A 27,419-nucleotide genomic window follows, 5' to 3' on the forward strand; every position below is an offset into this window, starting at 1 on the left:
ATCTATATTGGGATATCTCCATGTGGAGACACTGGATGGAAATTAGGGGGTGCGGGTATTAGTATGACAGTATCAGTGTGTCACTTCTCATACAACCCAGAAATAACATCATTGTGCTTGGTGATACTATAGGGTTCCTCTCAAACTCTATCACTGGGGAGGGGATTCTAGAGCATTGTGCCAGTATGATGATGTCACTTCTGGGGTCATGCCAAAAGCAACGTTGCAGGATCAGAACGATGTCAGATCCCAACCACTGAATCCTCCCACCAGTTGACAGCACTGGACTGGCAAATCTAGCTTGAGCATTAGAATAACACTCAAATCTGTTCTGTAAGGAATATCATAGGTGCCTCTGGGCAAATCTCTGAGCTGATCCTATCTCAGAATATTCTGTAAAATTATCAACAAAAATAAAGTCCTATGATAGTTTCTTCAAAATAAATATAATCAATACAGAAAATGAATATCTTTGAGGAAGCATTAGTTCATGAAGCTTGCTAGAAAGACATAGTATAAAACCTAGTAAATGATAAACACAGTTCGGAACTCCGGGGGGAGCACAGTGGATAGCCAGCTGAGTCCCAGGAAAATGGACTTGGCAACCCCCCAGGAGTGGTCACCATTCCACCATGATACTAGCGATCTGCCCCAGTTGGTGAAGAACAAGAGCTGGCGCACCATAGTCCTGGTGGCTTAGCTCACAGCCAACTGGAAGAACAGCACCACATAATGGCTAGAAAGTGTATTACAACAATAAGACCATTCCAGGGGACCCAGGCACTGAGGGCCATTTCGCACGGCTTCAAAATAGCACAATGGTTGCTAATTGAAAACGCTACTAATTTGGAATAACCCACGACGTCGTAGACAATCTGCAACACTCCTGAAACCGACCCGCAAAAAGCGCTTCGTTGTAGCGCTTTCAGGGGAATCCCAAAAAGTGGATTCACCCTCCGGAAAGCGATACACTCCTGCAACCAATCTGCAACAATAGCGATAAAGACCTGTGCGTTAACATTGTTGCGGTTTCTTCAAAGTCCCTCCTCCTGAGCCTGTCCTCCAAACTTCCGGCGAAGCGATCGCCATTTTTTTTTCCCGAGCGAGTGGAGATCAACACACCGGCGAGCCTCCGTTTAGCCAGTGAGGCTTCCCAGGCTGCAGTCCCTCCTCAGAGCTGTTTACAGTCACTAAGCACAAGAAGCCCGCAGAAGCCCGTTTGCTGATGTATTTTCCCTTTATTTTTCACACTGTTTCGGCTGAAAATTGCGCCCGTGAGGGGGGGGGAGGGGGGGATTTTTTTTTTCCACTCGGAGGCAGCGTGGCCACGATCAAATGACAGCTCAAACAGAGGCTTCCCCGGCTTCAGTCCCTCCCCTTCAATCACTAAGCACACACACTTCACACATTCCATTCAGCCGAAAATCGGGCCCGTGAGAGGGGGGGGGGGATTTTTTTTTTTCACTCGGAGGCAGCGTGTTAACGATCAAACGATCAAACGACAGCTCAAACACCCCAGGCAGCTGGATGGGTCTCTCCGTTGCAACGAATCTACCCAGATTCGTTACAATGGGTCTGTTTTTTTTTTTTTTTAAACCTTCCTTAAAGGGAAAGGGGCTGTTTGGGAGCATGCTAACGGCTGCCCATTGGCTGCTTGACGGCCAGGGGCGGGACGAGCTTGGCAATAGCGCTTCCTTTCTAGCGATTTCTGCCGAGACCGGAAGCCTGTGGGAAATGCTAAAAAACGCAACTGATTCCACTACAAAGGCAGGTATGCATAACGACGAATTCCACTATTTTAAATGGCGATTTTTCATTCAGTGACCAATTTGCAACAAAGATCCCCGTGCAAAAAGGCCCTGAATTAATCAGTAGCCAACAAGACATATAATACTATAGAACAACAGAGGCCAACCTCCCAGCTGCAAAAGAACAGTGTCACTGCAAAGAGACTGGTAAAATTGGCCACAAATTAATTAGGTAAAGGTAAAGATAAAAGTATCCCCTGTGCAAGCACCAGGTCATGGGGTGACGCCCTCTAGCGTTTTCACGGCATACTCAATACGGGGTGGTTTGCCAGTGCCTTCCCCAGTCATTACCATTTACCCCCCAGCAGCAAGCTGGGTATTCATTTTACCAACCTCGGAAGGATGGAAGGCTGAGTCAACCTTGAGCCGGCTGCTGGGATTGAACTCCCAGCCTCATGGGCAAAGCTTTCAGACGGCTGCCTTACCACTCTGCACCACAAGAGGCTCCTACAAATTAATTAACCCACTTTAAATTAGATTCATTATTAAATGACTGCCCACCGTGGAATGAAGGAAGATGATCTCTGAGATACCTTAAAGAGATCAGGAGACGTCCTAATTGAAAACAGTGGATTTATACTGCATAGAAATTGCATATTGTAGAGGGGCAAGCTATTAATGACAGGGTGTGGTAGGACACTTGCAAAAGACACTGCACCATTCTCCTCTATGTTGCTTGAATTCTGAGGCTGCAGGGGCTGCACTATGGCTCATTCCATCTAAGAATTATTCCCATTCCTAGGAATGTGAACTTCTTCCATAGGAACCCCTTTTGACATTCCTGTGACATACAAAAGTAGTATCCTTCAATGATGTATTTTCACAAAACGTTGTTGAACCCTAATTGATTGTATAATTGATTGAACCCTATTGATTGTATAGACTCCATTTGCCCTGATTGATTTTCACAAAGATTTTATACCAGCATAACCTGAGGATGGTCAAGGCTTCTGGCAGGGCAAACTACTGCTGCCTTTTCACCATTCCCTCACCCACTCCCCCTATTGACTCATTCTAAAGCAGGGATGCCAGTCCCCAGGTGGGACCTGGGGGTTCCCTGGAATTATAGCTCATCCCCAGGCAACAGAGATCAGTTCCTCAGGAGAAAATGGCTGCTTTGGAGGGTGGACTCCATAGCATTATACTCCACTGAGGTCCCTCCCTGCCCCCAAATGCTGCCTACATCAGGGGTCCTAGGTTTTAAAAGATTTCTTCCCTGTGGTTTGTGTTTATTTCAAGATAGTGAAGATCCATTGTTATGTGTGGCAGGTCCCCACTCTGTGGACTGGCATACTGTCCTTAACAACCAATGGTGCTCTCTGCAGCATCCTGGACAAGAGGCCAGGACTCACACACATGGTGCCTTTATAGGTGCCTTGGGTCCTGCCCTGCCTTCTGATGTGCACATGAAGCCTAATGAAGCAGTTGTGTCCACCTCCAGCCACCCTCCACAGGATCAACAATTGGCCAAGGTGGGTCTCAGCCGTGTTTTACCTTGAAAGCATTCAGAACTTTTCCCCCCACCCAAAAGAACAAAATTAATTTTCAGACTTGTTCTATTTTATAACTATCTTTTATTTATTACTAAATGATAGTATACGTAACAAAATGTGTGCAATTAGTACTGTTTTGTACACTTTTACATGTTTTGTTCACTTACCGGAACTTTCCATCAACACCCACAGATAAACCAATGTAAAAATCATCCTTAAATGCATGAAAGTTATTCTGAAATACATAAAGAGAGAACGGGTTATCAAGGCACAAGATTTAATTAAGAATATTCAGATATTTTCAACAGGGTTATTCTCTTCAAAGAGCAAACACATTATGAAATACAGAAAGATTAAAGTAAAATTTGATATGGTATTAATGATATTTCCTGCTTGTGATTGTTTGAAAGGATTCATTACACACACACCTGTGGTTGTACTAGGAGTTCAAGAGGGACAAGTGACTGCCAGTCTTACCTGGCATTTCCTTCAGGGTCACAAGCAAGTCAGAGAAAAACCCCACTGCCTGTTCTTAGCTGGGCAGCCAATAGAAGCAATTAAAAATATGCTCTCCCTGCCCCCCTCCCCCCGGCAAACTTCAGTCCAGGGATCTTAGAGCACTCAATTATTCAAGCTATATTTCTTTCTATACTAGTATTATCTGTTTCACCAGGTTGACTCAAGGAGCAAGCGTAAGCAGGTCCACTCAGAAGCATGTCACACTGTATTCAGTGAGGCTTACTCCCAGGACAGTGTCCCTAGGACTGCAGCCTCAGTGTTTTACTCTACAGGAGCATTCAGGTCTGATCACAAATACATCACACCTGTAAGCCTCCCTCGTCTTCTGTCCAATTCATGCTCTTAATTTGCTGGGCTGCTAAATTCGAATATCATTGTAGTTTTCTTTGCTATTTGATACAGTTTGAAGAAACCAGCATTCCCATCAACTTTAGCAAGCGTCAGGCTGGGGCAAGACTGGGAAGAATAAATTGACAGGAAAGATGGACACTAGACAGGATTTTTCCTATGCTCCATCAACACACACATACTTGTGCACACTAGGCTAAAGGGATCTGCTGCTTCCCTTCCTCCTATTATCCCTTGGTAAGTGTGACAAAGCAGGTTTAATGTGCAGCACAGAGATTACACTTATTATTATTATTATTATTATTATTATTATTATTATTATTATTATTATTATTATTATTTAATTTTTAGACCACCCTTCTCCCAATAGGTCTCAGGGCGGTTTACAACATAAATAGTTAAAACACAATAAAATCCCCATAAAAACCCCAATTAAAAGTTACATATAACATATAGCGGCGATGGTCACAATTCTGATCTTAGTTCAGCCTGGTGGAAAGAATAATGTTCAGAAGAGGGTGGCACCAATACAATAGATCTAACCATGATCTCGGTGTTAGAGATCTCAGTATTGGAGGGGATCCTCTGATGGATTAGTGGGCAAATGATTCTTGCAGCAAATGATTCTTCAGTGTGGAAAAGTAAGGTCTGTGGTTTGAGAAGAGCTAACAAAGGGACAGAGTAGCAAATACCGCTTTATGTAGATGTGTACACGTTCATGTACGGGTTTTGTGAAAACGCATTCACAAATGCACATTAAGCATTTTTGAGAATTTGATGGAAATAGTTGCAAAACCACTTGCAAAAATTTGATGGAAGTACTTGCAAAAATGGAGGTGTATGATTAATAAACCATTTCTACGTATTACTTACATATTTAAACAAAAACATTTGTTCCTTTTCACTAGTAATGACAACAACATCTCCACTATGCTGCCTGCAGATTCGTCGGGCTTCTCCAAAAGACTTCATTTTGTCGCTAAAATAGTATTCATTGTCTCCATACTTAACCCAGCCATCTTCAATTAATTTGTATGACTCATCTGTACAAAAATAACACAGAGACAATGGTTCTATCACAAGCTACAGTACTTTACATTACAGTACTTTTTGACAATAAAAAAATCAACATACCAAAACTGTCATTTGGCTCTGCTTTCAATTGTACACCTGGGGGGTGGGGAACAAGCAGAAATATGTCAACGTAATTTGTTTGCTCTATAGTAGTTCCTATTGCTATCAGGAATTCATGCAAATAATAATAAAACATTGTATTATAGATTCCTACTGGCCAAATAATGCTAGTGCGCAAAAGAATAATCAGCAATCTAATCACTATGCCTTTAGAATTCTAGAGTTCTTGCATTAAGATAAAGGCATAATTTGTGCATATATGTCAATATGAAATATATGCACAAATATTAGGAACATAGCAGGAATTAAAATATTTGATGTCAATATGAAATCAAATATTTTAATTCCTGCTATGTTCCTAATGAAAGTAAGTGCAGTATCGTTTTTGACATTCCAGAACTTTTTTTACAGAAAAGTCAGCCTGTGGTTTTTGCTTATATATTTCTATTGTCCATGAAAACAGAAGGCAGTTATCATGATAAAAGGTCCTTATCTGGTACACAATAGTTAGGAAACCATTGGTTTTGGGGAATACAGGGCTATGTCCAATGGTGTATCAGCCACCAGAGAGCTCGGGGCACCACTTGATGGGGGGGGGGTACCATGCAACTCCCAGTAAGCCCTCCGACCACCCACCCATGGCTCTCTGGCTGCTCTTGGGTGCAGCTGCAGAAGAAGTATTGCTGCCTTTGCCTCATGCAGCATCCCAGGTCAGGCTGGACTGCTCCTGCTTCCATTATGTGTGATCTCCTCCCCATTGGCCAGCCACAGCAGCAGCAGCCCCAACCTGTGATGTCAATGGTGGAGAAGCCCTGTTACCAGCCGCACCAAAATATTTAGGAAGCACCAACCAGCTGGCAACCTCAATGTAGAGGCGCCCTTCTGCCTGCCTGCCTGCCCTGCCTGCCCTGCTCTGCCCACCAACAAATGAGAGGCACTAATGGCACCACTGCCACTTGGATGAGCTTTGACTGGATGCACTGTGCACCTCAGTGCCCATGGGTAATGTTGGATGCGGGGGAAAATGTGACTGGCTAGCTGGCAGGAGTCCTTCAACTTGAAGCTGGCACCCCTTGCTGGTGGCTGGAGGGTTGGTATCCCCACCCACCCATATGCCCAGCCTGGGCACCAAATTGGCTAGACACATCACTGGCTGTGCCTCAAACCCCATCATAATAAAGTAAAACAGGGTTGAGGAGCAGGATAGCAAATGAAATGAAGCAAATGAGGTTGGGGTTTTGCGTAATCAACCAGTTGAAAATTAAGAGCCATTGGACCTCTCTTCACTTGGCAAGCCCAATGTTCTAAATTGCTACATGATGACTTTGTCCAATATACAGAAGAAGCTCTGAGTGTTGTGCACTGGTTTCCTCCATTACTGAAGCGTGAGTGCCAAGGATACCACTTCTCATAGTCAACCTATAACACAAAAAATAAAGGTTCACTGATTTCTGTGATATTGACTAGAAATGGTAGATTTGCACAATTCATTGTACAATGGAATTCACGAGTATTGTTGTGCACCCATGCTAAGATGTATGTAGAAGAATTTGGGCTGTCAGGTCTTACCAAACAAGTTAAATGGCCTACGTTTGGTGGCCTTGAATTCATGTAAAAAAAACCTTCAATATTATTTTCAAATGACTATCCTCGATACTGTTTAAAATGGATTCTGAAGGTTACATAGTTTTGGAGATATTAATATTATTATAACAATTTACTTACAGGAGATCCATCACTCCAAGTACTCTCTGCGCCAAAGTCCAAAAAACTGAGACCAATCCAGATCTTTTTGTCAATCCTAAAATTCCACAAAATGTTATGTAGAAGCCAGTGAATATGGAAACCTTTCATGACCCTCAAAATGTTGAAAATACACAACATGACAACTTTCTTGAATTTCTCTGAATATGCAGAATCAGTAGAGTCTCTTAAGTCTTGTTATATTATTATATTCATGGGTTGGGTGTGCCATGCCAAGCAAGAACACCCTTCAGGCAGAGAATGTTTCTAAGCATCTGTATTATATCTTGAGGCAACTCATTGATTTTTCATAAAGGGTGACGACATTATAAACACCTAAGTGAATGCATGAACTAGGAATAAATGCTAAAGCAACATATTCTTTTTCTTTTAAAAGAATAATCCTTGGAATTTTACTAGTAACAGCTCTCCTGGCCTGCTGGATGAATCAAATCTCACTGCAAGGGACTTATGATAAGCTGTCTGCCAAAGTTCAAGTCTAAGATTTGATTCTAATCCTTGAAGATATACACTTATGGGCTATTGCCTCAAGCATATACAGTATTTGCTGGCGTATAAGACTACTTTTCCCCCTGAAAAACATGCCGCCAAGTGTGGGGGGGGGGTCGTCCTATACGCCGGGTGCACTTCAGTTGGGATAGACATAGCTGCCCATAGTGGCCCATAGTACTGTAATGTGATGTAACAAACTCTATATTTTGAGTGGAAATGTTGGGGGGTCGTCTTATACGCCCAGTCGTCTTATACACCGGCAAATACGGTATATGCAATGAAAGAACATAGCCCATAGTGACTGTATGTTTCCCTTCCATATGGCAAAGGCCAGCTCCACAAAATCAGATCATAAGAATTATGCCCCATGTCCACAGCCCTGAGATGAATCCAGTCTATCCACTGCTGCCTTTTATTCTTAAAAGACATGGCAAAATGCATCCGTAATGTCCTACTTCCATGTGTCATTAGACCTTCAGCACTCAACAGCATAGCCTCTTGGAACATAACAGGCTTAACGTGGTTCAGCCTGTGAACTCTCTGAAGAAAAAGAATCAGATGCCTTCCTAAAATAGTTGAAATGGTTTCGGATCCTGAGATAGAAAGAATATTTTATGACACTCACAATTGTTGTATTTTGTTTCCTTCTTCTTTACTATGGATAGAAACCAAGTCTCCGCCAATTTCTCTGCAAAAATCTCGAGCTTCAAACCAAGTTCCCTTGTTGTATTTTTTTTCTGTAAATATCTAAGTGTAGAATAAGTATGGTGATATATCATGGTACCAATTTCAACTCTTTCCTTCTGGAACTTTAGTAATTCTTGAATATTCCCTTGACAGAACTTGGTTCATACCTTGATATTCTCTCTCTCTCTCCCTCCCTCCACTGGACCTCCATCAAATTCCATCATTTTGATTTTTAACCAATGTCACTAGTTTATTATATTCAAACAACTTTTCAACATTTTTGATTTCTGAATTGTTCTATGTGTTTCACATTTTTTTTCCTAATGTCTTTTGTGCTATAAGCTTCATTTTAAAAACTGATGCCAGAATAGAATGTTATAAAGTGGGGAAAGTAGAACTGTAGATGTCCTGATTTTTACTGTGACTCAAGATTATCATGTTATATGGACCAGGAAGTTTTGCTGAGAGAATCCTTACTGACGTTATACCTGAGCAGGACTATAATCTTTATATTATACAAAATAACTTGAGGCAAAATTTCTACACTACCTGTAACACACAAAGTGGGATTGACTAGTGCAGTTCACAGAGGTCTCTGTGATTTGCCTTCATTTCCATTTTGAATCAAAGATCATAGACAGCATTTATCTGCATTCAAACTCATCTGTAAAATAATTTTATAAGAAAACTCATATCTAGACCACCTCTTGAGGTTGAGTACGTATGGAAGACGGGTTTAGCATAATAAGAAATGTGGGGAAGTTAACCTTTCTTAAATATATGACAACATGATCAACTGCAGAAACCTATTTTACAACTTTCATCAGTGGCTAATGCTGTGGTCTAGATATTGGCACATTCTTTTGCTAAGGTTAGTTCTACAATTCCATTCTGCCAGTCCAAGGATGTTTCTGCCAATCGGTTCTTGTATCGATAACAAGTTCTTGTGTTGGAAATACATGCTAGGAATGGTAGGACAGAATGGTGATTGAATGGTGATTATTTTGTATAATATAAAGATTGGTTCTTCTGTCCTTCTATGCCCTGCTGTATCATTTTATCACTTTTTCTTGGTTCTTTGCTTACAGACATAATTTAAAAACTAGCGGTGTCGTGTCTGACACTATGGGATGGCCAATGCGGGTTGCCAGTGGGAGTCACAGATCACTTCACTTCCCTGCTGGCAGCTCTAATATATTACCAGCCCTGTTCTGGTAATATATAAGTTTTCCCTAACACATGAAAGAATAAGTAGCTTTTGAGCTAAATGACCTGGCACCAGAACTAAGTGCAGCAGTCACTTCATCTCTAAGCACTTTATAGTAACAATGAAATAACAGCACAAGGGCTCTAGTGTCAATCATTCCTTACCACAAGGGCACAATCAATCCTTTGCAGTGACTTCAAGGACTACTGATGGCAAAGTCTTACTAGAAATTATACAATATCTAAAGATCAAACCATAACAGCATCATCATCAAAGTTCTTGAAAAGTTTACTGACAAAATTTTCTGTTTTGTTGCTTAAGCAAGCATGTAGTTTGACACAAGAAACTGTATTGCTACCTTGAAGCATGAACTTGATGTTTCAGTTGCAGACCATCCTTCTGGGCAGGGGGGCAGGGGGGGTTCTGTTGGGGCAGGAGTCGTGGTCACACCTTCTGCCCATTGCTTGCAGATGAATGCTGCCTTCTCCTCACAGCTGACAACATCCCACAGTCCAGCTGCGGTTCCAGTTCTCATCGCAACACAGCCATGATTTTGTCCTTGGGGAGAGCCAGTTGAATTAAACTTCTTTTTATACACGTGCCAAAAGTTTCTATTAAATGCACAAACTCTTTTTTGAAAAAGTAGTTTTGCCTAGTAGATCCCTGAAGAATATCAGCAAAATAGACTTTATTTAACTTCAGAAACCTTTCTTCAGATTCCATTTTCTTCACTGTCCTTCTATTCATCTTTCTTTTCCTGAGATCCCTTTCCTCTTTTTGTCTCCTTTCTTCTCAAAAATTGTAATTGTTTAAACCTCTCAGTAGTTCTTAATTCCGTGCCTCACATTCTCTCCATTGTAACTATCTCAACAAACTCACATTGCTTCATCTCCACAAAGAACCCTACAGCTAATCAGTTTCCCTACAGCAGATTCAATATAAAGATACCTACCAGGCATTCCTGAATTCCAGTGGCTAAATGTAACTGAATGTCCATTAGTCCAGTTAAATGTCCATCCTTCTGTTATCTCTAATATGCCAATCCAGAAATATTTTTCTGGACGTAGCCCAACTAGACTAGTAAGAAAGGCTTGTTCATATCTGTAGGGCAGATCAGGTGATTAGTGTAGGCAAAATGGTATTTCTAGTAATTTGGCTGAACATTTATACAGAATTCATAATCCACACATGATCTAGTTGGGTACAGCAGGGAACATTCTCTGCAATACACTTATGAACTACACAGATAATTATGTACAAAGAGATTGCAATCTTCCTTAGAAGTACAATATTCAGAGGGTGAGGATGTTCCCCAGAGAGCATTACACTCAATGATTACCAAGATACTGGTAATTCCTGACCCTAGAGTGGTTTGCCTGGACTCGACCAGAGACAGGGCCTTTTCAGCCCTAGCCCCAGCCTGATGGAATGAGTTACCAGTTATGATACAAGCCCTCACAAAACTATCAAAGTTCCACAGGGCCTGCAAAATGGCACTCTTCCACCAAGCCTATGGTTAAAACCACAGTGACCTAAAATCCAGTTGCCCCCCCTTTTCTTTTCACTTTCCATTCCTTTCCCCCCCCCCCCTTTTTAAAATGTACACTATTTTCTCTTTTCCCCGTCCAAGGGGACCACCAACACTTGACCAAACTGTTGGTGGATAGAGATGGATAGGGGGTTGGGATGGGAAGTATTAATACTGTTATGGTTTTATGATGGTTTTACTGATGTTTTATTGATGTTTATTATGTTTGTTTTTATGCTGTAAGCCACCCCGAGCCTGTTCATGAAACACCAGCCCCATACCTGTGGGGGGGTGCAGAAGCCCTCCTAGCCTTTAGAGATGGAGCCCCTGTTAGATATGTTGTGGATCTTGTGGGTCAAGGACTCACATGCACTGTGAGAGCTACAAGCACAACAGCCTCTTCTTCCAATTCCCCCAGTTGACCCCACCTGTTCTCCCTCTAGGCTGCTTCTTCCCAAGTCTAGTTCAAGAGGTCCACCAGGGGGCTCCTTCTCTGGCTTCTCAGCAAGATCTCTGTCCCACCCCCTGTCCCATAACCAGTGGATTATGGCTGGAGAAGCATGAGAGAAGCCAAGCCTCTCCAGTCCACCACCGAGGCACCACTGAGCCCTCCAAGCAGCAAAGGGCAGGTGTGTTGTGGACACAAGCCTCGGCAGCTGATTGTGAGAAGGGTCTCCATTTCCAAAGGCTAGGAGGGCTTCTGTGGTACCCCCTCCTACCCAGGTATTGGGCTGGCCTTCCAGGCTGGAAGATGAAGGAGTCTTCCCTAGGCATAAGACCCATTGGGTTAGATAGACATTACTGCCAAGCAAACCTGCTTAGAATTGGTGTATTGGTGCCCTGACAAAATATGACCTAAACAGGACTAGGGAGGAAGGCTGGTAGGGAACCAGTATGCTTGTGCTGTTGTGTTTGTGCATGTGAATGGGAGACAGAGACTGGCTATGGAATAAAACCCACCATTTCCCCTTTCCTTTCCCCTTAGCAGTGTTGTAATGCAATAACATTTTTTAAAAAGCACCTGTGGGGGAAGGGGACAGGTGATCTTGGGCATGCACAGCAGATGGAAGAGGGGAGTACTAGGGCACCTTTCCCTCAGGAGAGATAGGAAGGGAGGGGGAGAGGGAATGGCAACAAGGAAAAGGACATGCCCAAACTATGCAGAATTGCAGGGATGGGGGAAATTGCATGCATTCCCATGTTGGGTGGCTCTGACTGAGACCCTGTTAGAACCCTCTTCAAAAAATGATAACCAAATTTCTTGGGATTCCTTTGCTGCAGGGCAAGTGAGGGGGAAATTTGGGACCACATCAGAAAAGGCAACTTTCAGTGTTGAAATGGACGAATAACTTGACCATATCCCTAGTGCAGAAACAGTCCCAATGCCAAGTGACCCACCTAATCACAGCTTCGAGCCTCTTTCTTTTCATTTGGAAGCCCATTTTGCTCTTAAATAGAGAAAATTTTTTTCAGTACCTGTCCTGTATGAACACGAGGGAACCCTCGTATCTTTCACAGAATTCCTTTGCTTGTGAAAAGGTCCCCAATGCCTGTCCACTTAAGTAACAAGATAATCCATGCCTTTTCCAACCCTGTCAATAAAATAAATATATTGACCATACATTATGCTAAGAATAAAGAACATTCACACACACACAGAGAGACACACACACAAAGCAACAATTCCCACATGGCCTTTGCTCACAAAGCAACCTCCCCTTTTGCTGTACAAAGCTAGCCTTAGTGTAATGAAACTTCCATTGTAAGGTTTTAGTTTGGAGATGTTTATAAGATTTTCCCCAGTCTCTGCCATCTCTTTACTCTTCCCCTGGACTGGGAAGAGATTCCATGAAGGTACCTAAAATAAGTGCTAAAGGTTTCTTAGGCCAGTAGCACGGCCTTTTAGAACAAAAGTGGAATAAAGACTCTTCCCTTGCCAGTAGTAACCAAGACTTAAGCTGATACGTAGAGGAAGACAGTGGTGTGGTTGTGGGAAGACAAATAGAAGGGGGATGAATCAAGCAGTAGTATCAGAGGCAAGCTTTTGCTGCCTTCCTCAAAACCAGCCTGAAATCTTTAAGTACAATGACTGCTGACATTTTTACACAAACAACATAATTTGAAGATGGAACTGATTTTGAGGCTAACCAGTTTTAGAAAACTTCTAAACAATTCACTTCTGGCTTATGAAAAAAACTGGAATCAGCCCCACTTGGTTAGGAAAACTAGTCTGAAATCTGCAGGTACAATAACTGCTGAAATTTTCACACAACAGAATTTGACGATAAAACTAACTTTGAGGCTAACCAGTTTTAGTAAACTTTGAAACAATTCACTTCTGGCTTACGTTCTGGCAGCCGGGGTCAGCATCTTCTGGTTCAGAAAGAGTTTCCAAAGGTATTCGTTGACAGATGTAGCCATATTCCTCTTGACAGAAAGTATCCATCCAATATCCATTCTGGAAATGGAAGAGAGAAGGCATGATCCTCAGTGAAGGACACAGCTCACCTTACCCATTGAAATTTGTTTCAGGTTCCCAATGCTTGGATTTTTTCTTCTATCCATACAAATCTTTCCATTTCTACCTTAGTTGCATACTGACCAGCATGATTTACCCAATAAATTACATGAAAGCTACACACTACACCCAAGAACCACTGAGCAACAACTGAAACATTTGTCTCAAGTCTATGAATAAGAATGAAAAGCCATTGCAGAAAATGTTAACAATTTGAGAACTTCTAAAGCTGCCTGTTATCAAAAAAATAATTAACTGGTTTATTTGAGAATTTGAGTTTGACATGGCCCAAACTCCACATTTTAGTGCATAGAGATTTTATATTTTTTACAGATTTTTATCTTATCAAAAGTGCATAAAGATTTTAGATACATGAAGCACAGTATATATGGAGTAGTAAAAAATATTAATTTCTTCAAGCAATCCAAATCCTGCACATAGATGAGCAGGTACTTGTGATCTCCATAATGCTTTCATTTTGTTAGACTGAATCTGCAGTGTTTGTTGTCATTTAATCTGTACTCAAACACTGGCAAGTTCACCCAGTTACTTTTTTTGGCTTCTGAGCTTTCTGCATCCTTTCATTTCACATTTCCCAGTTCCTATTTACAGCCATAAATTATAGAAACTTTGTTTCTAAAAGCGAAAGATTTATGCAATCTGAAGAGAAACCAGAGTATTTCTAAATAAAAATTATCCCAGGGGAATTTTCTTCAGCTCATGATAAATTAAGGTATTTGCTTTCTGATACGGACCCATTTGTGACACTAAGGTTTGCCACCTGTGCTTTGGCCACAAGAAAGATTTGAGCTGGCCTTGTGGCAAATACTGTGGGCAATGAGCAGAATGTATGGGTTAAATGTAATTTTTTATTCTGGTTAAGTGATAACTGTGATCTGTGTTTGTTTGTTTTGAACAATTTTATTGTTGCCTGATCTTGCGATGGCCTATGGCCTAGTGCAGGGGTAATCAAACTGTGGCCCTCCAGATGTCCACGGACTACAATTCCCAGAAGCCCCTGCCAGCGAATGCCTAGTGCAATAAAGTTTGGCTATTATTGTTTTCAAAAGCGGGAGGTGAAAGAGAGGCCTCCCCCACAAGCCAATGTCAGTGGACGCAGCAGAGAAACGGTGAACTACAGTTTCCATAAGAAATTGTCCATAAGAAACTACTGTGAAACAGTCTAGTCCTGCAGGACAAGACACTGTTGTGTGTGTGTGTGTGGGGGGGGGTATGTAAGGTCACTCAGACCAAAGCCAAAGAGCTTGTGACATCTCCCTGATACTCATGACCAGAAAGAGAAGGCAGTTAAGGGATGGATGGAGGAGTAATTTGGTGGAGGAGACCTTGGAACTCTTCCCTCCCAACCTGAAGCCAGGAGAGGGTAGGCTCAGCGGACTCCTTCAGCAAAACCCCCACAGTGGAAAGGCATCTTTTGTAAGCAGGTAGAGAAGAAAGCAGCCTTATTTTAGTATAAGCAAACAGTATTGTTTTTACTTCTCCTCTCATGGTGACACAGTTGTCCACGGAGTCTTGTAGGTAAGTAGGTTCTCCATTCTCCCACTTGGTGTATGTCACAGGAGTCCCATCACTCCATTCAAAATACCTCGCAGTCTTCTGGGAATTCAATCCTATCCACAGCATATCTGTGGAGTCTAAGAAGATATATGCATGTTGGGTATATGCTTCCGATTTCATGGGTTATTTTTTTGTTTACTTTATTTATAACCCAGACTCTGTCCCCACAGGGGAGCTGGGGCAACTTATGACATTAAAAATACAATAACCACAAAAACAATAAAATGCATTCAAAAAATAAAGCAATAAAACCAATTAAATAACAAATAATTAGTTTGATAAGTTAAAACAGAAGGTCGTGACTATGCCCTTCAGATGCTGAGAACTCACTGGGCCTGCTTCTGTGAAATTTGCGCAGTTTATAGATGAGTGTCAGTGCAGGACTGAGCTGTAAAACACTGTGGAGAACATTATTATTGCAACTAGGCAATGTTGTGGCAAGAGCCAGTTGCATTCTGTACATTTGATTTGGTTGAGCTTCATAGGCAGAATTCATCTTCCCTGCAAAACACTTTCCCCCAGCCCACCTGAAGAATCAATGTAACTGGGAATTTCCAGGATGTGAAGTATGTCAGAGGACAATTTAAGTCTGCACCTGAAAAGGTGAATTCTAATGCAGAAATGGGTGAAAAAGTCAGCCCTTTAAAAATGCAAATCCCAGGGATATCGCTAGTGTGGAAATGGTCTGAGTCTCAGTGTTTATGAACTTCTAAATCCATTTCTGACTCAGCTGAAAAGTTTGACATCAGACTACACTACTGCCATGGTTATGGTGAGTGGCAGTTAGAGTAGGATCTGAGAGCCCTGGTTTCAAATCCCTACTGGGTAAAAATGTGATATAGACATCAAAGTGCTTACGGTAGCCAAGCTGAGAAATGGCAAAACTGTGCTCTTCAATATTGTGGATACTGGCTAAATCTCCATCTTCCTTTCGACAAGCAGACAGTGCACCCTTCCATGTCTTGAGGTCTCTATGAAGGTGATAACAATGGTCTAGGTAAGGAACCCAGCCAGCTGGACATTTCACAGGCTTCAAGTCATCTAAAAAGAGAACAAGCATATTCTGTGGAAACATGAAAGCTTGGATCCATCTAGTTTCTGCAGGTACAAGGCTGAGATAATTTTCATTTATTTTCCCTTGTTACAGCCCAAAATACATCCCCCACACACACACCAATACTGTTCCTGTGAGACAAGGAAGACCCAAGGACCAGCTTGAGAACTGTGGATGCCCCACTCAATCTAAAATGCATTGAAAGTGCATTATACAACATGTGTGGAAAAGTAAGACAAACAGAGATAAAAACCAGAAGCATTTTTCTCTTGAGTGGAGATTTTCTTAAGAAGTTCCAGAAGAGAAAAGTCTACGGAGATGGAGAAAGGTAGTCATCAGAACAGCAGCCATCTTCTGTTGTGGGTATTCTAGGATGTCTGGTGTAACTGTGAGGAAAAGTGGCTTCTTGACTACTGTGAGAAAAAGTGGCTGTTAAGAGTGAGATCACAGAGACTAGATATATCCTTTTCATTTCACCCTGAGTTTGGGACATCTCAGAAAAAAAATTATGTTCACTATTTTGCTTTTAAAAAGTTTTGAATCCATTGTTTCCCCCACCTTTCAATAAAAGTGATTTGTTTCAGTGATGATCAGGATTTGAATGGGGCATCCACAATAGTACTTTCCACAGACACAAAAGCCACTAGTATTGATGGATAGCTCCCTGCACCACAGGCCAAGTGCTGCCAATATCAGAAGAAACCTGAGGGACTCATCCCATATTATTGACTTTCAGTTGACCCTACCTGAAGAAGTAACTGGTGCGTTTAATGAAGAGTTTTCTTTCTTGCAAATATATCCAAGTTTATGATCACACTCCTTATTCTCCCATTTGCCACTGTGAGACTGCATTGTTGCACAGACTTTCTCTGATTCTGGTGATGGGTTTCCTTAAAGAAACAAAGTTGCAAATATTCACTGTGCTTGGCCTGTGTTAACAGTGCATCTGTCTTTATTATAATCACAAACAATGGTTATCTCAACTTTCAGTTTTGTTTCAGTCATGTGTATTGTATAAGCTAGAGAATGGGGGACAGGGTACAATTGACAACACAATTATCCTTTTCCATTGTTCCTTTTAATATTTGTGAAACAGCCCTGGGGGTGGAGAGTGTCCTTGCTGTCGGAGATGGAATAGGGTCAATCAGGGTGTGGCCAGCAAAGCTGCTGGTGTCTGTGCCTGCCAGTGTCCCCTGGGTCCTAGCGCCCATTGTATTCCTGGTTGCATTGGGCTTTCTTACTAGTGATAATGATTAAAAGCGGCTGAGACTTACCATGGCCACTTGTTGCTGCCCATGGAGGGCTGGCTGGAGGCGGACATGACTGACCCCGCAGCCTGTGGGCCATTTTAAGTGATATGGTATTGATCAACTGGCTATAAATGAGAACTCACCTGGAGCCCAATTTAAATATCGGAAAGGATGGTTGCCAACCCACTGCCATCCACTGTCCATAGCCAAACTGTTAAGCCCAATCCAGAGGTCAGTGTTCATATCACTTGTTAATCCTGTTTTAAGGGAAGAAACGGAGTGGCAATGAATTGCATAATTCTAGGAATTTTATAACTAAGAAGCTAAAAGGGAGAAAACCTTAACTTAAGCTAATACATTTAAGTTTGCCAGCTTATCTTGTGACATGCTTCTATTCCTTTAGCGGCTGACTCTTAAAGAGAAGCTTGATCTCTGCATTGCAAGTACAACAGCAGGTGATGAAATTTTGCCTCCATATAGTGAAGCTTCCAGAAGATTCAGCAACCTTAAATGGCATGGGCCACACAGAGAACAAATGATTGGTTCCTATTTTTTAAAGAAGCAGACTCACATATCATAGAAAACACTAAAGATAGCTGTGACAGACTGTCTAGGTTTAATTCAGCACATAGTAAGAACCGGTGAATGACAGGCTGTTCAAACAGCATTCTGTAGAGAGTGGCAGTTAAGAAATGAGGGCTGGGAACTAACAATTAAAGTGCTGAACTGGGAAAGAGGCTGAAGGAGTGAATAGAACCCTATTCAAACCAAAAAGGGATAGCTTCTAGTCAAGAGAAGTACTTCTTTCCCAGTGAAAAGGGAAATATACATCTAAAATGATTCTCAGGCTGTGTAAAGAGAAGGATTTGGGAGACTTGGTTGTATGTTCCTGCCTTCTAAATCTTAAAAGTCACTGGGCTATTATGCATGAACAGGTTTTCACCTAAGTCAGTACGCAGACCCTTTTAAATTGTCATTTTTTTTAATGGTCACGTTTATACATGTGCTCTGATACTGTGTTGGGGGGGGGTTGCATACAATTATGCATTTGCAAGACATATGACAGCAAATCCTTATGTGTGGGGCGGTACTTCCTCTGTTGTGCTAGACACTCACTGGCAGGCCATGATCAGTTGCAATGTCACCTGACTGCCACTCTGGCACATGCTGCTGGCAGGGCCCCATGGGAATTGTAGTTCATGGACTTGGAGACCTCAACAAGAAATTTCCATGGGGACACACAGCCTTTTGAAAATGGCTAAATTAACCAGTCTAGTAAATGGTAATTCTTAGGAAGACTATCAAGATCAATGGCATTATTATATTGACTATCTTGCTAAGCAGATTGTATTAGATTTTGAAGCCCTGAATTGGGGGATGGGATCAGGATAACTAAATTCCTATCTTGCCTATGTTTTTCTATCTTTGTAATGAAAACAATAAAGTATATTAACAAAGGAATTTATGCTTTAGTGTTCAAGCAGACACTGAAAAGAAGGCCTCTCTTCTCAAAGTTTGAAAGACCTTGTGGAAAAACAAAAACACATGTAGCATATTATTGAGATTTAGTGTGATTACAAGTCATCTCAGTTTTTTTATTGGTTCACTTCACGCATCCTATCCCTGATTAACCCTAAGCTTTTCTCCTCTTAGTTAAATAAAGCATTTTGTTTATTTTGAACTTTCAAAAGTTTCTTGTGTGCCATTTCAGAAACTGAATATAGGAAGGTGATTTTGTGTCTTTCAGTTCCCTAGGCTGGGTCAGCATCAATATATAAATAAGAAAAAAATAGCTATAGAAGTTGCTCAGCAAGAAAAAAATGGGAAAGGGGAGGAATCCTATGTGTGGGGGAAGAAGGGGCGATATTGTCACAATTGCATTGTAAAAAACCATTCTAAAAACATGCAGCATATCAGGATAGAGCCAATCTGTGGGTAAACAACAATGGAGGAAGTAATTCTCCATGAAACAAAGACTTAGCAGCATAAAGTCATAAGACTAATCAAACTGGCTTTAAATATGCTAAAAAAAATACTTTCAAATCACTTCCTGTTAATAGTTCCCCTAGTGAATCTGTATGGCAAGATTGCCGCACTCTTATTAAAATCAAACTTTTCCCAGGGTGCCATAGACATTTCCCTCAATCATTATCAAAAACCATACACTACATTGGAGAAATAGGACTGGAATTCTTGCATTATTTGATTCCAAAAAGCAGCTCCCATTCATATCAAAGCCATGGTACTAGGCAAGGTGGAATTAATTTTCTCCTCCCTACCATTTTCCTGACTGAAAATCTATTATTCTGGGGCAGTGGGGACCACCGGTAAACAAAACATGTGGCTATCAGTATTTTGTGTCTTTTCTAGATCTCATTTCAGTCAGGAGGAAACATTCATGTCCAAAAAAACAGACTGGGGACAGTCATAGAATCCAAATTTGGTCCTAACAGGCTAATAAGAGACCAATTTTTTCCTTTTCATTTGTCATTTAGAAAAATAGTTAAATCTCATTTCTGAGCATCTCCTCTACCCCAATGAATATACTGTAATTTTGAAGCATCTTCCTACAGAAAAAGAATGTTCTGAGGGACTGATCACTTATCTGTATATATATTTTTAAGTTGTACCTGCCAAATACATTTCTTCATGTAGTTCTGTGATGCTTAATAATTCTGCGTTCTGTTGCTGACAGCTTTTTCTTGCTTGGTGCCACGTAAGAGCTGACTGAGAATTTATTTGGTATTGATTTCCAGTTCGATGGCTTCTAATCCAAAAGTGTTCATTGTCACCTGTAAATATTGTTTAATAATACTATGTCAAACCACCTCAGAATCCTGAAGTAAAAACTTTTGATTTGGTCTAACATCTAGTGAACCTGAAGCAACGCTTCCTGTCTGAGACCCTTTATGCACGGCGGCAGCTACTCCCGCCGTTCCCTGTGTACGCACGGGGGTGGGGCATTCTTGGCTGCCCCAGTGTAGCGCACACATACACATTTTGAGCCAGGGCCAGGAGGCCTGGGACACAGCTGGCCAAGGTAAGCAGTTAATGTTTTTTATTGAAACTTGTGAGATGAGGTGAAAAACAATTTTTTTAATTGTTTGAGTACCACCCCTCCCAGACTAGCTGTCTCGGGGTGATGAACATTGAGAAAATATATGACATTTAACAATAAAACAATACATACTCAAGTTATAATTAAAATTTAGTTTAAAGCAAATAACAAAAACAATATTTTGACAAAATTAAATAAAATTACTGAAAAAATTGTGAACACCTCTAGTTTCTAGTACCTGGATAGGCTGATATGGTGATTTCACTTTCACTCTTGCAACAATCTGTCATTATGGCATACCCTATCTGACACCTTCCCTTTGCCTTTCAGCACTGAGGAAACCCAGAATCCTGAGGCAAACACTGTAAGAAATACAGTCTGCCAATTGACCAGTCCAACTGCCACCAGTTGAGGAAGATGTTACAGAATGAATACACAAAATATATGTAGGTTTGACTGGGATCTCTATCAGAGGAATATTGCACATCAGAAAGGATGGAGTCAAACCAATTTACCGTATTTGCCGGCGTATAAGACGACTGGGCATATAAGACGACCCCTCAACATTTCCACTCAAAATACAGTACTATGGGCCACTATGGGCAACTATGTCTATCCCAACTGAAGTGCACCCGGCGTATAAGACGACCCCCCCACTTGGAGGCATGTTTTTCAGGGGGGAAAAGTAGTAGCCAGCAAATACTGTAACTTCATTGTGTTATATAAGTTATTGATTTATTGAATCATGAGGAAAAACAGAACATGTTTCAGCAGATCAATTTAATAAATGCATTTAATTAAGATATTTCTACAAATGTTTCAAAGTTCTATTCAAAGCATCCAACAATTATTCCCCCCCCCCCCAACAAGCAGCTTCTTGGCCAAAGTAACAGTTGGTGAGGGCCGGCACCAAAAGGGGCTCAGTGCTAGGCCTCACCACTCTGCTAAAGCTCCCTGCATTGCCGATATTCCAAGGCCATCCCTGCTCACCTGAGGGCAGGACCAGTTTCGGAAGATGGGTGGCAGTGGCAGAGCCTCACTGGTCTGTCACTGCCACCTCTGCTGCTCATCTTCTGAGACTGGTCCTGCTCTCCTGAAGACAGGACTGGCCTCCGGCTGCCTCCCTGCCTTTTCTGGCATGCTCCCTGCGGTGGGACTATGGACATCACATCTGTAGTCTTTTCCATTTCAGGGAGTGTGCCAGAAAATATCTTCCACATCAATAAGATCAGAATCAGAATGTTTAAAAAGCCGAGAAGATAAACTCCCTACTTGAGGCCTGAGTAGTAGTAGTAGTAGTAGTAGTAGTAGTAGTAGTAGTAGTAGTAGTAGTAGTAGTAGTAAGGACAGCTTTGGCATGGAGTTTTGTGGTGGTCAGTGCACGTAGCAGTACCATGTGACATACTGATCAACATCTGAGGAAATTATTTTCTCACCCACTAAACATGGATTTAGGTAAATCAAGGTATTTGTGAAGAATTAGGCTTCAGGTTCCTGATAAAGGGGTTAGGACAAGATGTAATGGGGGACACTACAAATAAATTTGGGCTGGGCAATAGCATCTGTATATGGTTGTGAAACTCATCCTAAAGAAACAATCTTTGTATCTTGATGATTTTAATTATTTCTAAGCCATTTCCAGCATCACTTTGCATTTAATCTTAAACTAGAAATATAGCCCATTGCAGTCTGAAATGCAATGGGTGCTAGCAGCCCCAAGGAAAGGTGATCCACGTGTTTCCCAGGGCTTGGAGAGCTTTTTAAAGCAGCAGGGCAGTTTTAAGAAGCTCTCCGAGCCCCGGGGAAGGCGATCCGCGCCTTCCCTGGGGCTTGGGGAGTGTTTTAAGGGCCGGGGGCCAGGGACCCTACCTTTGCTCTCGGCGGCCAGCCAAATAATGGCCGCCGTGAAGCGAAGGAAAGCTCTGGTGGGGGGTGGGGCGGGTTGGGAGGCGCTTCACGCCTCCCAATTGGTTGTTGGCCGGGCAAGCAGCCAATCAGCAACCGCGCTGCGCGCGGCTGCTGATTGGCAGCTTAGGGGTGGACTGACCAGTGGAGGGACCAATCGGGAGGCGCTTCGCTGATCAGTCCAGGGGAAGGGGCCTATCGATACCCTTCCTCATCCCGGACAGGGCCCGCCTTCGGTGCCCTTACTCTTTTATTTAGTCCGCGGCTATTTTAAGATTGAACTTGGAGCAATGAAGACTAGCCACAAGTGGACCTATGTCATGGAGAGAGAGTGAATGAAACTGGGGTGAGGGAGGACTCCTACCGTTCCGAGCAGCAAGTGTGATGGTAGATTAAATGGTAGATTAAATGGGGAGAAACAAAGCATTGAGAGAGGTTTACCTTTGACTGGACAATATCCAGTTAAGGAGTCTTCATCCACATCAGCAGTTGTTCCACACCAAGGTTGTAGATTTTCACTGTTTACAGTGGTGCATTCAACATACGACTCATTCTTATATTTGAACGGGAATACACAGGGGGTTCCTTTGGAATTGCCTTCTATGGTAAACTGAGCTTTAGACAAAATGAAGCAATAGTATCATTAATACAGAAATGTTACATGGTCCTCAGTCTAGAGCTTCAAGTGCACCACTTCAATGGAAACACTCATTTTGGGCTCACATTTCATTGCATAAAGGCCAAGTCTATTCTATTGAACTGAATGAGGAAGTCTTTCTACCTGTTATCTTTGTAACTGGGGCTTTTTAAAGAAATTGGCCGTGGGTCTCATGTCAAATTGCCTCAGTTCTCTTCCATTGTGAACAAAAATTAATTGAAAGCAAAAGGATACATCATTTGGCCAGATTGTTTGTTCTGAATTCCCCCTGCCCTACACACACACACACACACACACACACACAGAGACTCCTGTGGGTGAAGTTTCCGCATGGTACAATTCAACATGGCTGCAGAATGGTAAACATGGTAAAGTTGCAGCATGGTACAACATAGAATCATAGAATCATAGAGTTGGAAGGGGCCATATAGGCCATCTAGTCCAACCCCCTGCTCAACGCAGGATCAGCCCAAAGCATCCTAAAGCATGGTTAATTGGGTTCTCAGTTGGAAAAAAGCCCTCTGAAATTTACCTTCAAAGCCTTTCATGCACAATCTGTCATTGGTCCCATCAATCTTCCAGATTGCTTTGACATCAGGTCCATTATTTAACTGGACACTTCCAGCACCATAAGACAAAAAATGGTTGTGGTCTTTGATTGCAGGGAAGGTACCATTGAGGCATTCCCACTTTTGCAGATCACTGGTCTGATTGCAGGAGGAGAATTCAAGTTGTCTGAGGTCTGCAGATGCTCCCAAGCATGACTTCAGTCCCATGTTCAGTATCTGCTGACTGGAAGTCCATTTAAACTTTTGGAACTTATTACCCTGATTGCACTTGACAAGTGAGATGGCAGAGGTGTCTCCGGCTTGTATACAAAGATTGAAGTTCTCATCGTTTATCAGAAAAGTATCGTCCTCTGTAAAAGTCAAAGTACCAGTATCAGAAAGTGCCTTATTGCCATCTACGTGGAAATATCTGACAGGAAGAAGATATCAAACTACATAATTAAAGGCAGTAAAGGTAAGGGTAAAGGTATCCCCTGTGCAAGCACTGAGTCATGTCTGACCCTTGGGGTGACACCCTCTAGCGTTTTCATGGCAAACTCAATACGGGGTGGTTTGCCAGTGCCTTCCCCAGTTTACCCCCCAGCAAGCTGGGTACTCATTTAACCGACCTCGGAAGGATGGAAGGCTGAGTCAACCTTGAGCCGGCTGCTGGGATTGAACTCCCAGCCTCAAAGCAAAGCTTTCAGATGGTTGCCTTACCACTCTGCGCCACAAGAGGTTCTTATAAAGACAGTACAGTGGAGCAGAAGAAAGCAGGGGAAAGAAGGTGAACAGGAACTATACTTTATATTAACTGTTGGCAGCATTTTTTTCAATACACAGTGCTTACTGTTATTCTATAGATTATTTATTTGATTAATGTACTGCCCTCCCAAGCTGGCTCAGGGTGGTGTACAACAATAATTATAAATCATCAAGTACTTCTATAAATAATCTTAGAAAGCGTTTTTTTTATTATTATTAGTCAGGAATAGTTAAACACATAGTTACTAGATTGGCTTATCAATTAAAAAAAAGAAGGAAACCCTTTGAAGTGCAGCCACAGAATCATAGAACAATAGAGTTGTAAGGGATCTCATGGGTCATCTAGTCCAACCCCGAACACTATGCAGGACACTCACAACCCTATCGCTCATCCACTGTAACCTGCCACCTCCTTGAACCTTCACAGAATCAGATGGCTATCCAGCTTCTGTTTAAAAATTTCCAAAGATGGAGAACCCACCACATCCCCAGGAAGCCTGTTCCACTGAGAAACCACTCTAACTGACAGGAATTTCTTCCAGATATTTAAATGGAATTTCCTTTGAATGAATTTCATCCCATTGGTTCTGATCTGTCCCTCTGGGACAAGACAGAACAACGCTACTCCATCCTCTACATCAGTGGTCCCCAACCTTTTTGGGGACAGGGACCGGGGGGGAGATGGAGGCCCGGGGACCGGGGGGGAGAGGGAGGCGTGAGCGCCGGCATACCAGCAGGTGCAAACATGCAGGTGCGGAGCTGCTGCACCTGTGCATTTGCGCCCACCACCATGCCGGTGCCAGCGCCCCCCTCCATGGCACAGAGCTCACTGCGCTGCGGGGGGAGGGAGGCACGGCCACTGTTGCGCCCACGGCCGCACCTCCCTCCCCGCCACCATGGCCCAATCCTGGTCCATGGCCCGGGGTTTGGGGAACACTGCTCTACATGGTACCCTTTTAAATACTTGAAGATGGATATCAGATCCCCTCTCCGTCTCCTCCTCTCCAAGCTAAGCAAACCAAGTTCCTCCAACCTTTCCTCATACGTTTGGTACCCCTCACCATCTTTGTTGCCCTTCTTTCGACAGGCTCCAGTTTGTCTACTGCCCTCTTCAACTGTGGAGCCCAAATCTGAACACAGTATTCCAAATTAGCACACTAAATGGTCTTTTGGCATTTTTTATTTCATCGTTAACCTGCTTTTTATTGATATATGCAAATGAAATATGCAATCCACCATTTCCTAATCTTTGAAAGATCTCATAGAAATTAAATTTAATAACGCTATTTCTTAAGCTTCCCATAGTCAGTTTTATGGTAGGAATTTAGGGAGAATGCTGTTCCCTTACTGCTGAGTTTACAGCCATGACAAAAATGAAAAGTAACATACCTGATGTCTGCAAAGACTGTTGAATGAGAAGCAAGAAATTCAGGAGCAATAAGAAAGACATTGAAATGCCCAAAGGCCTCAACAAAATCTCCCTGTAAATAAGATGGATTTAAATTTGCAGATTTTGAGCAACGTCTTCAGATACTATATATACTTTTTGTTGCTACCCTGTTGGTCATACCTCCCCAAAACTTCCGACTAACTTCTAAGAAAGATGAGGAAATTCAAGACTGAACTTCCCTATGCCCTTCCTCCTACGTCCGCTAATGAACCAACATTGTCCACTGTATCAAACAGGCATGAAATGTTTGATGTTCATTTAACTTCTCTCTATTTGATTTAGCATGTTCAGCAAGTCATAACGCTGCCTTTGCAGCATTACAAACTTATGGCTCTTTGATCCGTTCACTTAGTAGACACATGAATGCCATAGGTTTGTAATGCTGCAAAGGAAAAGAGTCATGACACACTGAACATAGCCAGCAAAACAGAGGGAAGAGTTCAACACAAAACTAACACTTTTGCCTGCTTGTACCTAATACAGGATTAGACCATTAGTTCATCAACATTGTCTACTCAAACTGGCAGCAGGTCCCCAGAGTATCAGGTTACGTTTGTTCTCATCCTGATGCTTTTATTGGAAGATGCCAGGAATTGATTGGGAGCTCCTGTGTGCTAAACAGATGCTCTGCCATTGAGCCATGTCCCCTCTCCTGATTCACACTCTGGTCATTTCTCACCTTGACTACTAGAGCCTCTTGTTCACTGGTCTTCCCTCATCATGCTTTCTGCTTTCAGTGTTCCTCTCCACTCTGTTCAGTGCTCTAATGACAAAACCATTCACTGCTCTCATTGTTCTGACCATGTGATGACCACCTCTTAAATCTCTTCTTTCTTGTCCACTCCAATATTCAGCACATAAACTCCCCATTCTCGGTTCCAGGGTCTTCCAGGAACTTGCTGTCCCTTATCTGTCTGCTCTTGCACGCCAGACCCTGCACTAGACCTTCAGACCTCCAGCTCCACCATCTTCTGCTTTCTGAAGGTCTCCCACTTCCTGAAGCAACTTTGTCGCTGCTCCATATATCAGCAACTAAAAGGTATAGGTATCCTCTATGCAAGCACCAAGTCATGTCTGACCCTTGAGGTGATGCCTTCTAGCATTTTCTTGGCAGACTCAATACAGGGTGGCTTTGCCATTTCCTTCCCCAGTTATTGCCATTACCCCCACACACACACAGCAAGCTGGGTACTCATTTTACCAACCTCGGAAGGATGGAAGGCTGAGTCAACCTTGAGCCGGCTGCTGGGATCAAACTCCCAGCCTCATGGTCAAAGCTTCAGACAACATGTCGGCTGCTTTACCACCCTGCGCCACAAGAGCCTCAGGTCAGCAACTACCTCTCAAAAAAATCTGCATGATGCCTCCCTTCCTCTTTCCTTCATATTCCTTCTTACAACTTTCCTTCTCCATGAAGCCTTTCTGGGGCAACCCTTTAGTCCGCTTTATCTACCAATATTAAGCTTAAGTACATGCAAAATGATTGAAATTATAATCTTTTTATAGTTCCTCACCTTCCCCATTGTCCCTCTGTGTCAGACTGTTGTTTGTAAGCATCTCAAAGCAGGTACTTGTTTTCTTGTACTCTGAAAGCATTACACACATTTAAGAGTGACAACCACCACCACAACCAGAAGAATATATATGTTGTGAGC

The 27,419-nt window shown here is 42.3% G+C and overlaps 1 protein-coding gene across 1 annotated transcript in view; it reads right to left on the reverse strand.

Annotated features, from left to right (window-relative positions):
- Window positions 1-25,919, reverse strand: part of LOC143820539 (macrophage mannose receptor 1-like) — a 47,002-nt gene extending 21,083 nt beyond the window's left edge. Inside the window, exons 1-18 of the mRNA XM_077303499.1 lie at window positions 25,704-25,919; window positions 23,534-23,920; window positions 22,785-22,958; window positions 20,011-20,172; window positions 17,524-17,637; window positions 16,877-17,020; window positions 15,935-16,117; window positions 14,996-15,153; window positions 13,328-13,438; window positions 12,457-12,572; window positions 10,405-10,553; window positions 9,811-10,010; window positions 8,184-8,305; window positions 7,028-7,103; window positions 6,580-6,721; window positions 5,303-5,338; window positions 5,042-5,211; window positions 3,469-3,536 (exon numbers count right to left, since the gene is read on the reverse strand). Of these exons, the coding sequence (XP_077159614.1) occupies window positions 3,469-3,536; window positions 5,042-5,211; window positions 5,303-5,338; window positions 6,580-6,721; window positions 7,028-7,103; window positions 8,184-8,305; window positions 9,811-10,010; window positions 10,405-10,553; window positions 12,457-12,572; window positions 13,328-13,438; window positions 14,996-15,153; window positions 15,935-16,117; window positions 16,877-17,020; window positions 17,524-17,637; window positions 20,011-20,172; window positions 22,785-22,958; window positions 23,534-23,920; window positions 25,704-25,764 (2,573 nt within the window). The 5' untranslated portion in view covers window positions 25,765-25,919. The remainder of the gene's footprint in view (window positions 1-3,468; window positions 3,537-5,041; window positions 5,212-5,302; window positions 5,339-6,579; window positions 6,722-7,027; window positions 7,104-8,183; window positions 8,306-9,810; window positions 10,011-10,404; window positions 10,554-12,456; window positions 12,573-13,327; window positions 13,439-14,995; window positions 15,154-15,934; window positions 16,118-16,876; window positions 17,021-17,523; window positions 17,638-20,010; window positions 20,173-22,784; window positions 22,959-23,533; window positions 23,921-25,703) is intronic.
- Window positions 25,920-27,419: the final 1,500 nt, after the last annotated feature.

This window comes from Paroedura picta, chromosome 11 (assembly GCF_049243985.1).
Source record: "Paroedura picta isolate Pp20150507F chromosome 11, Ppicta_v3.0, whole genome shotgun sequence".
Classification (NCBI taxonomy): Eukaryota; Metazoa; Chordata; class Lepidosauria; order Squamata; family Gekkonidae; genus Paroedura; species Paroedura picta.